At 48.0% G+C, this 12,372-nt stretch overlaps 3 protein-coding genes across 3 annotated transcripts in view; 1 reads left to right on the top strand and 2 right to left on the bottom strand.

Annotated features, from left to right (window-relative positions):
• Positions 1-130: 130 nt before the first annotated feature.
• On the bottom strand, positions 131-4,188 carry cnot11 (CCR4-NOT transcription complex, subunit 11). Its single transcript, XM_062456475.1, has 7 exons — positions 3,546-4,188; positions 3,208-3,372; positions 2,957-3,109; positions 2,504-2,706; positions 1,889-2,091; positions 1,485-1,581; positions 131-703 (listed from the first exon to the last, which is right to left on the bottom strand). Exons 1-7 carry the CDS (start codon positions 3,862-3,864, stop codon positions 506-508), a joined length of 1,338 nt encoding a protein of 445 aa, XP_062312459.1. The 5' UTR covers positions 3,865-4,188; the 3' UTR covers positions 131-505.
• A 150-nt stretch (positions 4,189-4,338) lies between these two features.
• Positions 4,339-6,388, top strand: rpl31 (ribosomal protein L31). Its single transcript, XM_062456489.1, has 5 exons — positions 4,339-4,467; positions 5,141-5,247; positions 5,669-5,794; positions 5,916-6,028; positions 6,315-6,388. Exons 2-5 carry the CDS (start codon positions 5,141-5,143, stop codon positions 6,344-6,346), a joined length of 378 nt encoding a protein of 125 aa, XP_062312473.1. The 5' UTR covers positions 4,339-4,467; the 3' UTR covers positions 6,347-6,388.
• Positions 6,389-6,608: 220 nt separating this feature from the next.
• The window catches only part of LOC134017138 (TBC1 domain family member 8), a 17,756-nt gene continuing 11,992 nt past the window's right edge, over positions 6,609-12,372 (bottom strand). The window contains 9 exon segments of the mRNA XM_062456490.1: positions 6,609-8,017; positions 8,188-8,286; positions 8,478-8,480; positions 8,856-8,941; positions 9,135-9,200; positions 10,060-10,306; positions 10,646-10,714; positions 11,500-11,550; positions 11,552-11,599. Coding sequence (XP_062312474.1) covers positions 7,562-8,017; positions 8,188-8,286; positions 8,478-8,480; positions 8,856-8,941; positions 9,135-9,200; positions 10,060-10,306; positions 10,646-10,714; positions 11,500-11,550; positions 11,552-11,599 — 1,125 coding nt within the window. The 3' untranslated portion in view covers positions 6,609-7,561.

The following is a 12,372-nucleotide window of genomic DNA, read 5'->3' as shown; positions in this document are numbered from 1 at the left end:
TCTGAGTTTCACTAGCTGTCTGTAACATGTCTATATGGGATAATTCTTAGTTTTTCATCTCATCTATTTTAAAAACACAGATCCCTTGTGTCCAACAGCTAACACAGGAATCAAACCGCAAACCAAAGACAACTTTTAACATGTTTTAATGAAACAAAACGGACAAGCATCCATCTGCAAAAGGAGGAAAAAAACACTTGTTCAAAATTCCATTTCAAAATATGTCCATCCTTTTTTTTCTCCCAGAAAAGAGAAAAAAAACCTCAGAGTTCAGAACAAGACTTCAGACAGGGTCTAGAGAGAGTGAATACTGTCTGGGTATATATTCAGCCTTGGTACAGCTTCTGTGTGAGTAGAGAGAGAGAGGGGAGCTTCTGTTTGAGTAAAGATAGAGAGAGAGAGGAGGGGGCGCTATTTCCTCTTGTTAGCTTTCTCTCTATGGGAGAAGGCCTTATTTTGCAGGTTGAGCCACTGCCACATATCTATGAAACCCTGCTGTAGACCATTATTTGGCAGGCTTGGCCTCTGGGGGGTTTTCCCCCGTGTCCAGGGTCTTGAGGAGCCGGAAGAGGCCGGCGGCCTCTCGTATGCGGCTGAACTCGATGCAGAAGGCCTGGACCTCGATGAACAGGTCCTGGACGTTGATGATCTTGTTCCGGATCAGAGACTGAAGGAACACACAGACCAGACGAACCAGCCGGTTCTACGGAAGGAAATAAGAAGAGGGGTGATGAATGACTTCAGAGAGCGCTGCGGTCTATGAGCTGAAGCCAGAAGGCACTAAAGCTGTTTCCTTTCTGAGAAAGAAAAGATTTGTGTTGACTGATGTCACAGACCAAGATACTGTGAGAAACAGAGTATACTGTCAGTGTTTTAGGCTGTGGTCACATCCTGCACATTCTTTGAACAAAGGGTGGAGGAGGTAGGCATGTTGGGTTTCCTAACATGTGCAGGTCAAAAGCTGACCAATGCTCTACTGGAAATCTGCACTCCTCCAAAAATATATAGAAGCTACTGTGGGTATAATTTTTTTGGAAATACCATCGATAACGGTAAAAAGGCAGTTGGTGTTAAATGAAACAACTTAGACCTCTAATACATAAGTAAGCTTGGTGTGGGGATAGTGGGTTTGCCTCGATCTGAACGAAAGCATTTAACTCTCGCAGCCTTAAGCCTGGCGCCTTTAATCAGATTACACCCTGAGCTCCAGAGCCACCGTCTGTACAGACTCTTTAATCAGATTACACCCTGAGCTCCAGAGCCACCGTCTGTACAGACTCTTTAATCAGATTACACCCTGAGCTCCAGAGCCACCGTCTGTACAGACTCTTTAATCAGATTACACCCTGAGCTCCAGAGCCACCGTCTGTACAGACTCTTTAATCAGATTACACCCTGAGCTCCAGAGCCACCGTCTGTACAGACTCTTTAATCAGATTACACCCTGAGCTCCAGAGCCACCGTCTGTACAGACTCTCTCGTACCTGCATGTACTTGTCCTTTATCTGTTCACAGGTGGAGATGCAGTTGGAGATGTACAGGTGGATGAACTCAGGCGGGAGGTCAACTGCAGTAGTCAGCCTTTAGAAACAGAGATCATTGTTACATTAACAACATCCCCCCCAAAATATGTTATCAAGTCAATCATGAAAACCAGATTTCTAAACAGACGACTGTTCCATAAAACGAGTTAACTGAATTAAACAGGCATATGCCAGGGAAAGTAACTGCCCGAAGCCTGGTTTGTTCAGTAAACTCCCTTTATGGGACAGGCCCCTGGTCAAGCAACATCTATTTCCTTCTTATTGTTTGTCTGAGGTTTTCAGACTTCCATTTCTCCCCCCAAATCCTGGAAGTGAGCCATCCGTCTACCAGCCCTGCTGCCCACCTGTTGACCACTTCCATGGAGTGCAGGGACATGTCCATGTTGACCAGCACAGAGAAGTACTCTGTGATCTGGCTGGACTGCATCAGCTTCAGCAGCATCTCGATGGCCACCAGGGGGTTGTTCTCCACCAGGTCTGGCAGCTTGGCGGGGGTCAGGCCGATGTGGTACACCAGCTTCAGGTCTTTCTCCAGCTCCCCCAGAAGCTGTAGGGATGTGGGGAGGGAGAGGGTGGGGAGGGAGGGAGGGAGGGGGTGGGAAGGGAGGCAGGGGGGTGGGTGGGAAGGGAGGGAGGGGGGTGGGTGGGAAGGGAGGGAGGGGGGTGGGGAGGGAGGGAGGGGGGGAGGGAGGGGGGTGGGAAGGGAGGGGGGTGGGAAGGGAGGAAGACAGAGAACCAACGGGTATGTTACGATTTTGAACATGAGAAAAGCTTTCTTTAGAGCCTCCAACTTCCCTTTTTCACTTACAGCATTTCCTCCTGAACCACAGTGCTACAGCTTCAATTGCACCTCTTTTCTTTATGTCCCACTTCAGCTTTAACGCATTCAAACTGCCTTCTAAAACTCCATTTCCCATGCTGCCCGGCGTGTGAGTGGGAGGGGACGCGGGTGGGCTCACCTGGGACTGCTGCTGGGCCGACAGCGGGCTCTTGAAGGCCTTGGACATGATGCGTTTGATCTCCACACCCGTGCTGTTCTTCACACACATGGAGCGGTCCCACTGGATGCTGTGGTCGGGCTCCGTGGGGTTCAGCCACGCCAGCTCGTCCTCGCACACGTGCAGTGGAGGGGGCGGCCGGATGAACTCTGGGCGGAAGTGACCTGCCGAGCAGAAGACGGTCAATCTTTTTGTGGTGGTAAAAAAAGAAAATGGTTCTTTTCTTTTTTACTCTAGTTTCAGAACTGAAAGACCTGCCTTAATCTGCACGGTCTTTGTGATCTTTATGTGTGCTCTTACTCTGGTATTACCATCATTATTCAGGGCTGACAAACCCATATTGAAATGTCCCTCGTTTAAAATTTCAAGCTCGACAACTTGTCGAGCATCGTGCTCGACAAGTCTTCAACTTACTCTCCAGGGGAGGGCGGGGCCCTGTCACCAGAGACTCTGTGATCTGATTGGCCACCGAACTGTCAAATCCAGAGTTGGATGAATCAGGGTCGGGGTCGTTGAGAATGCTGGGAAAGCTGGCCTTGCTCTGAGTGGGCAGTTCTGACTGGCGCTCTGGCAAACAAGCAAGAGGTGAGGCGAGTTATTTTCACTTGGAAGAAGCAAACTTAGTTCATTATTTTGTTTACATTTCATAAGAATGTGTCCGTTACCTGCCAAAGCCAGCTGAAGTCCGCTGATGTCTATGGACTGAGGCATGTTCCCTACGTCCATGCAGGACACCTGTCTAGGCGTCTTCTTGAACAGCTCTCTGGGAGGAGCCAACATTAGTTGGGACAGGAAAAACTTCTCTGGTTGGGTGATGGGCGGCAGAAATCCTGTAAACATTAAATCAAAAAGTGACAAATACGAGTTAGCTGTTAAGAATAAGAGTGAACCCCCCCCCCCACAAACACACACACACACACACACTTTCTCAGTCTTAGTGAGTCTTTCCGTCTCCATCACTTAGCCTACTCATAATCAAACACGTTCAGACTCAGAAACATACCGGACAGAGGCTCCTCTTGCTCCTCTCCAGCAGATGTAGGGTTCAGCAAGTGAGCAAAGACAGCAGCGAATGGGTTTGCTGCAAGTGGCTCGGTGCGGTACATCTCCCATAGCAGGTAGAGAGCAGTCAGGCGCTGAGGAGAGCTGGGCAGAAGGTCAGGCTGTTGAAGTAGCATCACCAAAACCGAGCCGACTCGGAAATGTTCGGTCTTTCCGAAATAATGATGGAAGGCAGTTGAAAGACTTTCAAAAGTGTTGGTGCAGGCCTCTTCGGATATGATGCCCAACAGATTGGAGAGCTCCTTCGGGGCGAGCGTCATATTTGTTGAAATGTTTGACAAGCTAGTTAGAAAATGCTTTTTGCTCGCGCTAGTTAGCTAGCTAACGATAGCTAGCTAGCTAGCTAGCTAGCATGTGAAGTCATGATTAAATGCAATTATATAGCGTATCAAAAAATACATCAACCTAATAAAGGCTTACATAACAACCTTACTGAACTATTAGGCCTTCATTTAGAATAAATGTATTCGTGCGAAATGAAGAAAGTTGTCTTTCACCGCTGTCATGTCCATCAGTTTCTACTTCATTGACAACATTGGTTCGTCGTTGTTTGAACTCGCCGATGACCCGACAGCGATCGAGTTGCATGATGGGAGATGATGTCCATGAGGGTCCCATTGGCTGTATTTTACACAGACTTTCCGATTCATTCTATTGGTTTGTTATTTATACTGATACGTTATTGACATATGTACTATTTTAAAAAAACTATCTACATGGTTAACATCAAATATACGACTTTGTAAGATGTTAATAGATAATACTAAGGCAATATTTTGCCGAACCGGACATAAACGAAATCTCCTACGTGTTTACTACCCACAATCCTTTGCAACTTCCTTTCCGACTTTACTCGGGCAGAAGTGAGTACTGTTTTTCAAAATCACCTTATTTATCTCATGTCATCCAGGCAATATATGCATGTATTAAACAATTATCATACCCGGAGTACAAGATGAGTCGCCCAGGTCCCTTAAAAGTGTATTATTATTCATCCGAGCGTAACAATTCGTGTACATTTGCAATAAAATAAATAGCTATTTAGCCTTTGGCCAACAACCAGACGTACCTTTACCCTGTGTAGTGTCGGACCAAGCTGGCTACCTTTCGGTAACACTCCTGGAAATTCAGAGTTTGGAGAGTTGATGGATAAGATTGGAGCTCTCCGGTAGTATATGCACGCTAATGTCTAGTCAATATGATCAGTGTTTATCAAAGCCAGTGAGGCACCGGTAGCACTAAGCTGGTAGCCGGTTACCAAGCCGCAGCCAGAAAGGTCTGTCAATCAGTACTCTGGCGTCAAAGCAAACTTAGTCATTTGGCCAGTTAAGCAGCTGTAAAGTTTAACGCAGTAGTTAAGGATATTAATGAAATTAAGTGGCCAGTAAAGCAACATTGCTTGCATGACATGTCACGCCTGTTGACACTTGTCAAGCGCTTAATGGATTGACCGTAACCGTTTGTGCTACCTAGTTAAAGTCTATGAATAGTTAGAGCTATAGTCTACACAGTAAATAACTACCAACTCTATTGTAGATGGCGCCTACCAAGAAGGGAGGTGAAAAAAAGAAGGGTCGTTCTGCCATCAACGAGGTGGTGACCAGGGAGTACACCATCAACATCCACAAGCGCATCCATGGAGTGTGAGTACACAAGGGTCATTGCTTCTTATGCATGTGCGGTTTTCCAGCTATGCGGGATAAAGGATGCTGTGTTGTTCAAGTTTGTGTCTTGTCGTTTCCACGGTCTTAAAACATGCTGGAAAGTTTGTTGACCTGCCAGTGAATTAGCTCTTCCTATATTTGGAAAATACTTTGACATTGCTTGATTCCATAATTGATGTCCAAGGTAGTAATTTAGCTGTTATTTGACCTGCACTTCTGAAAGGTGTGCATGTACTAACATGACTTTTATAAGACATTAACGGTACTTGTTGTGCAAATCCTTTAAACAGAGTTGAATGAGGTTGTCCAAGTCATGGGTGCATGTTTCGGGGCTGGAAACTCTGTAGTCGAGGCCTGCAGACTAGTCAGTCTTGTGTGTTTCCTGTTGCTCCGTGTGCAGGTCCTTCAAGAGGAGGGCTCCCCGCGCTCTGAAGGAGATCCGTAAGTTCGCCATGAAGGAGATGGGGACCCCTGACGTACGCATCGACACCCGTCTGAACAAGGCCGTGTGGACGAAGGGAGTCAGGTGAGCTGCCTCGCCTGCCCCTGTGTTGTCGTTGATGGTGAACAGGGGTGACTGTTGTCGTGGTGACCGGGGGGGTGACTGTGTTGTCGTGGTGACCGGGGGGGTGACTGTGTCGTTGCAGGAACGTACCCTACCGCATGCGCGTGCGTCTGTCGAGGAAGCGTAACGAGGACGAGGATTCTCCCAACAAGCTGTACACCCTGGTCACCTATGTCCCCGTCACCACATACAAAGGTGAGGCCATGGTGCCAGGTCATGGACAGGCACGCTGAAAAGGATTAGGATTATTCAGAAGTGGATATGACTTGGGGCCTGTTTACTTAAAGTTGCATGTCATTGTCATGCCCACTTCATTAAAACCCAGCATGTGCATCGGATCTTTCACATGGAATGTTTCCCCCCGACCAGTTCCATTGGAACCAAAGTATACTATAACGTTTTTAGTCTTTGATGTTTGCAGGATGTGTGTGTGTGTGTGTGTGTGTGTGGTTGTTGACTGTGCTTTCTCTTTTCTCCACAGGTCTGCAGACAGTCAATGTGGATGAGAACTAGTTTGTTCGCCGTTGTGGAAATAAAAATCGTAAAAGGAAACAACTGTGTTTGGTGTGCTTACTAGGACTCACGGACGTTCCCATGGCAACTCAACAGGCCTACATGTGTTTGATGCCATGCAGCTGTTAGGATGAGGTAGAGTACATATTTACAGCCTGAATCGTTTAGAACCCACTGACCAGCAGGTGGCAGTATGGCTGGCCTGAGGCTGGCCCACTGCCTGGTCCCAGTTCCCCTCCCAACAGAAACACGAAGATTTGGGGGCTTGAATATTTAATGATAAAACATGTAAACCATAAAATGAAATGTATAGATTGTGTTTTTAAAAGATCAAAACAAAGGTAAACACTCTTAACGTGTATTTGGTCAATCGCAGTGTACTTTAAGTCACATGGTGAAGTCATAACTGGACTACTGCACTTGTTCAATAGTCAACATCATTCATCACAGCAGATCTGAGTCTGGCTCATGACAGACCAGGCACAGTTGATTGTGTAAAGTGTCACCCAAACTATGACAGGAAGTTCATTATCGCTCTTCATAGTACTGGTCACATTTAAGGCTTCAATGGTTTAAGAGATATAGGTATGTTTGAAATTATGAAATACAGTCAGGACAATACATTAGATACAGTATCATTGGCTGATGCACTGCTTATGTCTAATAATTATAAGCCTATTGTGTTGAGGCACTAACTAGTTGACTCCTTTGTACATTTCAACTAAGTTAAAGACTAGCCAACTGGGTTCTTTGGTCAGAAGACCGCAGGCTAACGTAAGACACTTGGGAGGTTATGCCTATAAAAAAAAAAGATTGGTTTGTTCCCATTCGACAAGGCAAGGGTATGACAAAAATAATACTTGCTCATGAACCCTAATCTGAAGATAAAATAAGATCCCTTCTTTAATGTAGGATTCCATGTAGTGCATCACGAAACGTAAAACTCACAGTAAATATGCTTGGATAAGTACTCCACCTACTCTTGCACTGATTATTGCGCGTTGTTTCTAAATTAGAAATCCCAGGTTTTACAGAGTTAAAAAAAGAAGAGAAGGCCCTGTTTCTCATCTGGTACATCCGGGTCTTGTGCTCGACACCCCCTCCCCCCCCCTCCCCTCCCCCCCCCTCCACAGTACAGCCTCCCGGAGGCAGGGCCTGACCTACAGCTCTCCTGACTGGTTGCTTGAGCAGATTCAGTCTCCGCTCCCGTCCACATCAGCTGAGCCTGTGCTCGAGCATGAGCAGACCGGCGCGTTGGTGGTACTGCTTCACCTTGGCTGCCACCACCTTGGCCGGGAGATCCACCGGCGCCTCGAAGAAGTTCACCAGCATCTGCTCGGTCAGCATGGAGGCGAGGATCTGAGCGAAGCTGACTGTCCACTCGCTGCCTGGCTCCGTCAGGCTCTCCTCCTCCTCCTCTCTGGAGCTGAAGACAGGAGAGTCCTCGGAGCCGTCGCCACTGTCCTCCAGCCCCTCTCTGGCCCCGCCCCCACCCTCTCTGGCCCCGCCCTCGCTGCTCATGTCTGACCCGGAGCAGCGGCCTCGATGGCCAGCCTCGCCGATCTGCAGCACCAGGCTGGTCACCGTGGCGATTCCCTGGAACAGCTCGTTCTCGTCGGGGTGGCCGTGGAACATGCTGGAGACGGTCTTACAAAACTGTATGAACTCTCTCTGAGGAGCAGAGAAGGAGGAAGGGTAGAGTCATGATTATCACACTACTCTGGAATAGAAAAAGTCTGTGGATAAAATCCACTGGCGTACTGTATAAAATACTGGAGAAAGCAAGTCCGACAGAGTGTTTTCTGTGAGTGTGTGTCTCCAGAAGCTGGTGGAGGTGCTACCTGGTTCATCAGGGGGAGGGGCTTCTCCAGGGTTTTCTCCTTCTCTTTGGCCAGGTCCCTCAACATCTGCTTCAACTGCTCCTGGTAGCCTTTCATCTCCTCTGCACCACACACACCACACACACACACACCGGGTTAACAAACTGATTGACACCATCCATGTATCTCACAGCGCAGGGGGAACTAGGCCACTAACATTGTAAAATCTTAAGTTTGCGTAGAAGCAGTGGGTTTTGCAATCGTTTCGATTGGTTCACACATGCAAGCTATTGACACAAGCGATTTGCGACACCCTCAACTTGAGATACGGTTACAAACCTCTGACTTATTCTGCTACTTTCAGAGCCATGATACATGTTGTATTGCATTGGAGCAGCACGGCCAATACTAATGGGTTTCTCAATGTGTTTATTAAAAACTAATTTCACACCTCTTGTACTTGTGTAATGACAATAAAGTTGAATCTAATCTAATCTTGTAGAACAGATTAGTTCAATAAAAAAAGCTTTTCAACCAGCTGAGGGCATCAACTTCATTATCAACATGTTGAACCAAGAACACAAAAGTATCCTCTACAGACAGTAACAGCAGGAGGACAGTGATGGTCACCAAAATATGTATATGTTTTAAAGTGCCAGACTAGCAGACAGAAGAGTGAGGAGTCGTACCGTCGGCAGGTCCATATACAGAGGCCTGGTGGTGGACAGCATGGGGCTCTTCATCGGAGATGGCACATCTTCATTCTCTGTCAGAGCTGCAAGCCAGGCATGCACAAAATCAACTTCCCCTCACCTTTACACACTTTATTAACACAAAACCCACCTCTGAGGCTATAGATAGTTCCTCTTCCCACTCACCTGGGGGTATGTTCTCACCTGGGGGTATGTTCTCACCTGGGGGTATGTGCTCACCTGGGGGTATGTGCTCACCTGGAGGTATGTTCTCACCTGGGGGTATGTGCAAACGATACAGCAGCCTCATCTTCTCACTCAGCTCCTCGCAGTATAAAATATCTAAAACGAGATGAAGAAAAAAAATTGTAAAGAATGTGGAAACACTCAGTGAGAGATACTGGACTTTGCTATGTCAAATTGTGCCCCATTAACTTGTTTATGTACAAGACAGAGCTCTTCATGTCTGAGTAGGATGTTAAGAGGTGTGTTTACACCATCATACTTCATGTCAATATAACAAACTCATTGACTGTACTCATGCCTTACAGCAGAAACAACCTCTCCTAAAAGCCTGGGCTATCGAGACCAGTAAAAGCTTAGTGGGCCAAACTCCAGATCAGATTGCCTTAAAAGGGGAACTCGGCTTTAAATCATTTAAATACGTTATTTTAGGCTAGTGTACGCTCTGCCAAGCACGCTTACTCTGTTGTTCACTAAAAACACAAAAAGGTACAGTACCTCCCTTTCCACTTTCCCCCACACACACTCACTGACTCCATCTCACAAACACACACTCACTGACTCCATCTCACAAACACACACTCACTGACTCCATCTCACAAACACACACTCACTGACTCCATCTCACAAACACACACTCACTGACTCCATCTCACAAACACACACTCACTGACTCCATCTCACAAACACACACTCACTGACTCCATCTCACAAACACACACTCACTGACTCCATCTCACAAACACACACTCACTGACTCCATCTCACAAACACACACTCACTGACTCCATCTCACAAACACACACACACTGACTCCATCTCACAAACACACACACACTGACTCCATCTCACAAACACACTGACTCCATCTCACAAACACACACACACAAACAAACCGTCTTTCAGTCACTCACACTAATCCCGTCTCAGTCACACCCAGACACCCCCCGCTACGTACTGAGCCAGCCGGAGAACTCGCGGAAGGTGAGGAGGGCGTCTCTGTCCTGGTCCAGCAGGGTGAAGGTGCGGTTGGCCACCGTGTCGGTGTGGACCCCACACAGCCAGGGCACCAGGAGCCCGTACAGGCTCTTGAACTGGGCCCGGTCCAGCCGGTACTGGTCCTGGTAGGGCCGGGGCCGGGTCGTGTTGCTGCAGGGCCACCTCGGCGCTGCCGTCCCCCAGTACAGGCTGATGAAGTGCTCCGTCTGGCAGGGGCGTAGGATGGATAGGGGGGGGGGTCGACAGTGACTTATGATAATATCATGTGACTTATGAGAATATCATGCAGTTTTATTGAGCATCATGTGTTGGTAAATGTTGTCAGGCATATGCCGATTTCAATATGACCTTTTTTGTACTGGTTCGATTTTTTGGGGCGCATTTATTTCTTTCTTTGAAGAGAGCTAGGTCTGTTTTCTGAAGATGTCCTTGTAAGCTTTTATCAGTTTATCAGCATGTCGTTATTTGGAGTTTGAGTTTTCTAGGTACAATTCCATTGCTGTTCCTCTATGAGATCCAGTTCCTCACTACCACAGGAGGCGTACCTTAAAGAGGTCGTAGACATCAGAGAGATCCTCTGGGGAGAGAGACACTTCCGGAACCACCAATCTCAGCTGCAGAGGAGACATACAGAGTTGTGTTTTTGTAGAAACATTGTATGACTTTTTTTGTCCAATTCATGAGTGTGTTGAGTTTATCGTTAGAGGGCAGAGAGAAGGGGAGGGAGGGAGGGAGGGAGAGAAGGGGAGGGAGGGAGAGAGAGAGAGAGAGAAGGGGAGAGAGAGAGAGAGAGAGAGAGAGAGAGAGAGAGAGAGAGAGAGAGAGAGAGGAGAGAGAGAGAGAGAGAGAGAGAGAGAGAGAGAGAGAGAGAGAGAAGGGGAGGGAGGGAGGGAGAGAGAGAGAGAGAAGGGGAGGAGGGAGGGAGAGAGAGAGAGAGAAGGGGGAGGGAGGGAGAGAGAGAGAAGGGGAGGGGGGGAGGGAGGGAGGGAGAGGGGGAGGGGAGGGAGAGAGAGAGAGAGAGAAGGGAGGGAGGGAGAGAGAAGGGGAGGGAGTGAGGGAGGGAGAGAGAGAGAGAGAGAAGGGGAGGGAGGGAGAAAGAGAGAAGGGGAGGGAGGGAGGGAGGGAGGGAGGGAGGGAGAGAGAGAGGGGGAGGGAGGGAGAGAGAGAGAGAGAAGGGGGAGGGAGAGAGAGAGAGAGAAGGGGAGGGAGGGAGAGAGAGAGGGGGGGGGATAGAGGGGAGAGAGAGAGAGAGAGAGAGGAGAGAGAGAGAGAGAGGGGGATGGTAGAGGGAGGGGATAGAGAGGAGAGAGAGAGAGAGAGAGAAGAGAGAGAGAGAGGAGAGAGGAGAGAGAGAGAGAGGAGAGAGAGAGAGAGAGAGAGAGAGGAGATAGGAACTCACAGCGTTCTCCTTGGTGGTGTCTTCGTGGGCTTGCAGCACCTGGATCCGGTTGTCTGCAGCGAAGCCTCTCTATCTGTCTCACCGTCAGGTCACCAAACTTCTGCAACACACAGAACACATGTTAAACTTCAAACAGCTTCGGCTAAAACAATGGAGATTATTTCAGCTTGTGTTTCACCTACTGTTAACAAACATCATGTCTTCCTCCAACACTTGAAATATTGAATTCTACGTTAGAAATATGTAGTCATGCACGGGTCTTATTAGTTCTGTGTAGTTTTATTGAAGGACCCCTGTTCCTGGAGGAACGTTTGTTTTGTCGTCTCCCTGTACTAGCTGTATGTGATTGATGACATGATAATAAAAGCCACAAGACACTGGGTGAAGTGTCGTGTTTGATTTGACAGCAGCACGGCAGCGTGCGCTCACCTCGTAGGAGTCTGTGATGAGGTCGGTGATCTGAGGGTGGACGGTGCCGTCCTCCCCAGACTGGGAGGGAGGAGGAGGGGGGGAGCGTTCCTCATCATGTCTCACCTGCTCCAGGAGCTACGGGGGAGAACCAGCAAACACACATTTACATTTTACATTTACATTTTAGTCATTTAGCAGACGCTCTTATCCAGAGTGACTTACAGTAAGTACAGGGACATTCCCCCGAGGCAAGTAGGGTGGAAGTGCCTTGCCCAAGGACACAACGTCATGTGGCATGGCCGGGAATCGAACCAGCGACCTTCTGGTTACTAGCCCGATTCGTGTTTGAAAGACCCGACGAGTAATTATTTGCTTTTTTCAATATATGCTTTTGCATAATCCTCTTTCTCCCTCTGTCTCCCCTGTCCTCTCTCTCTCCCCCTCTCTCTCCCTGTCTCTCCC

Source organism: Osmerus eperlanus, chromosome 3 (genome assembly GCF_963692335.1).
Source record: "Osmerus eperlanus chromosome 3, fOsmEpe2.1, whole genome shotgun sequence".
Taxonomy (NCBI): domain Eukaryota; kingdom Metazoa; phylum Chordata; class Actinopteri; order Osmeriformes; family Osmeridae; genus Osmerus; species Osmerus eperlanus.
The sequence above is the reverse complement of the archived record's forward strand: the minus strand, read 5'-3'. Positions and strand labels throughout refer to the sequence as shown.

What these genes read in the sequence shown, in the direction of transcription:
- cnot11 (XM_062456475.1), bottom strand. Translation starts at nt 3,864, where the DNA reads ATGACGCTCGCCCCGAAGGAGCTCTCCAATCTGTTGGGCATCATATCC. An exon ending in ACTTCAGCTGGCTTTGGCAG is followed by an intron (nt 3,110 to 3,207) that starts GTAACGGACACA and finishes CTTGTTTGCCAG; the next exon opens with AGCGCCAGTCAGAACTGCCC. An exon ending in TCCATGGAAGTGGTCAACAG is followed by an intron (nt 1,582 to 1,888) that starts GTGGGCAGCAGG and finishes CTGTTTCTAAAG; the next exon opens with GCTGACTACTGCAGTTGACC.
- rpl31 (XM_062456489.1), top strand. Translation starts at nt 5,141, where the DNA reads ATGGCGCCTACCAAGAAGGGAGGTGAAAAAAAGAAGGGTCGTTCTGCC. An exon ending in CACAAGCGCATCCATGGAGT is followed by an intron (nt 5,248 to 5,668) that starts GTGAGTACACAA and finishes CTCCGTGTGCAG; the next exon opens with GTCCTTCAAGAGGAGGGCTC. An exon ending in GTGTGGACGAAGGGAGTCAG is followed by an intron (nt 5,795 to 5,915) that starts GTGAGCTGCCTC and finishes GTGTCGTTGCAG; the next exon opens with GAACGTACCCTACCGCATGC.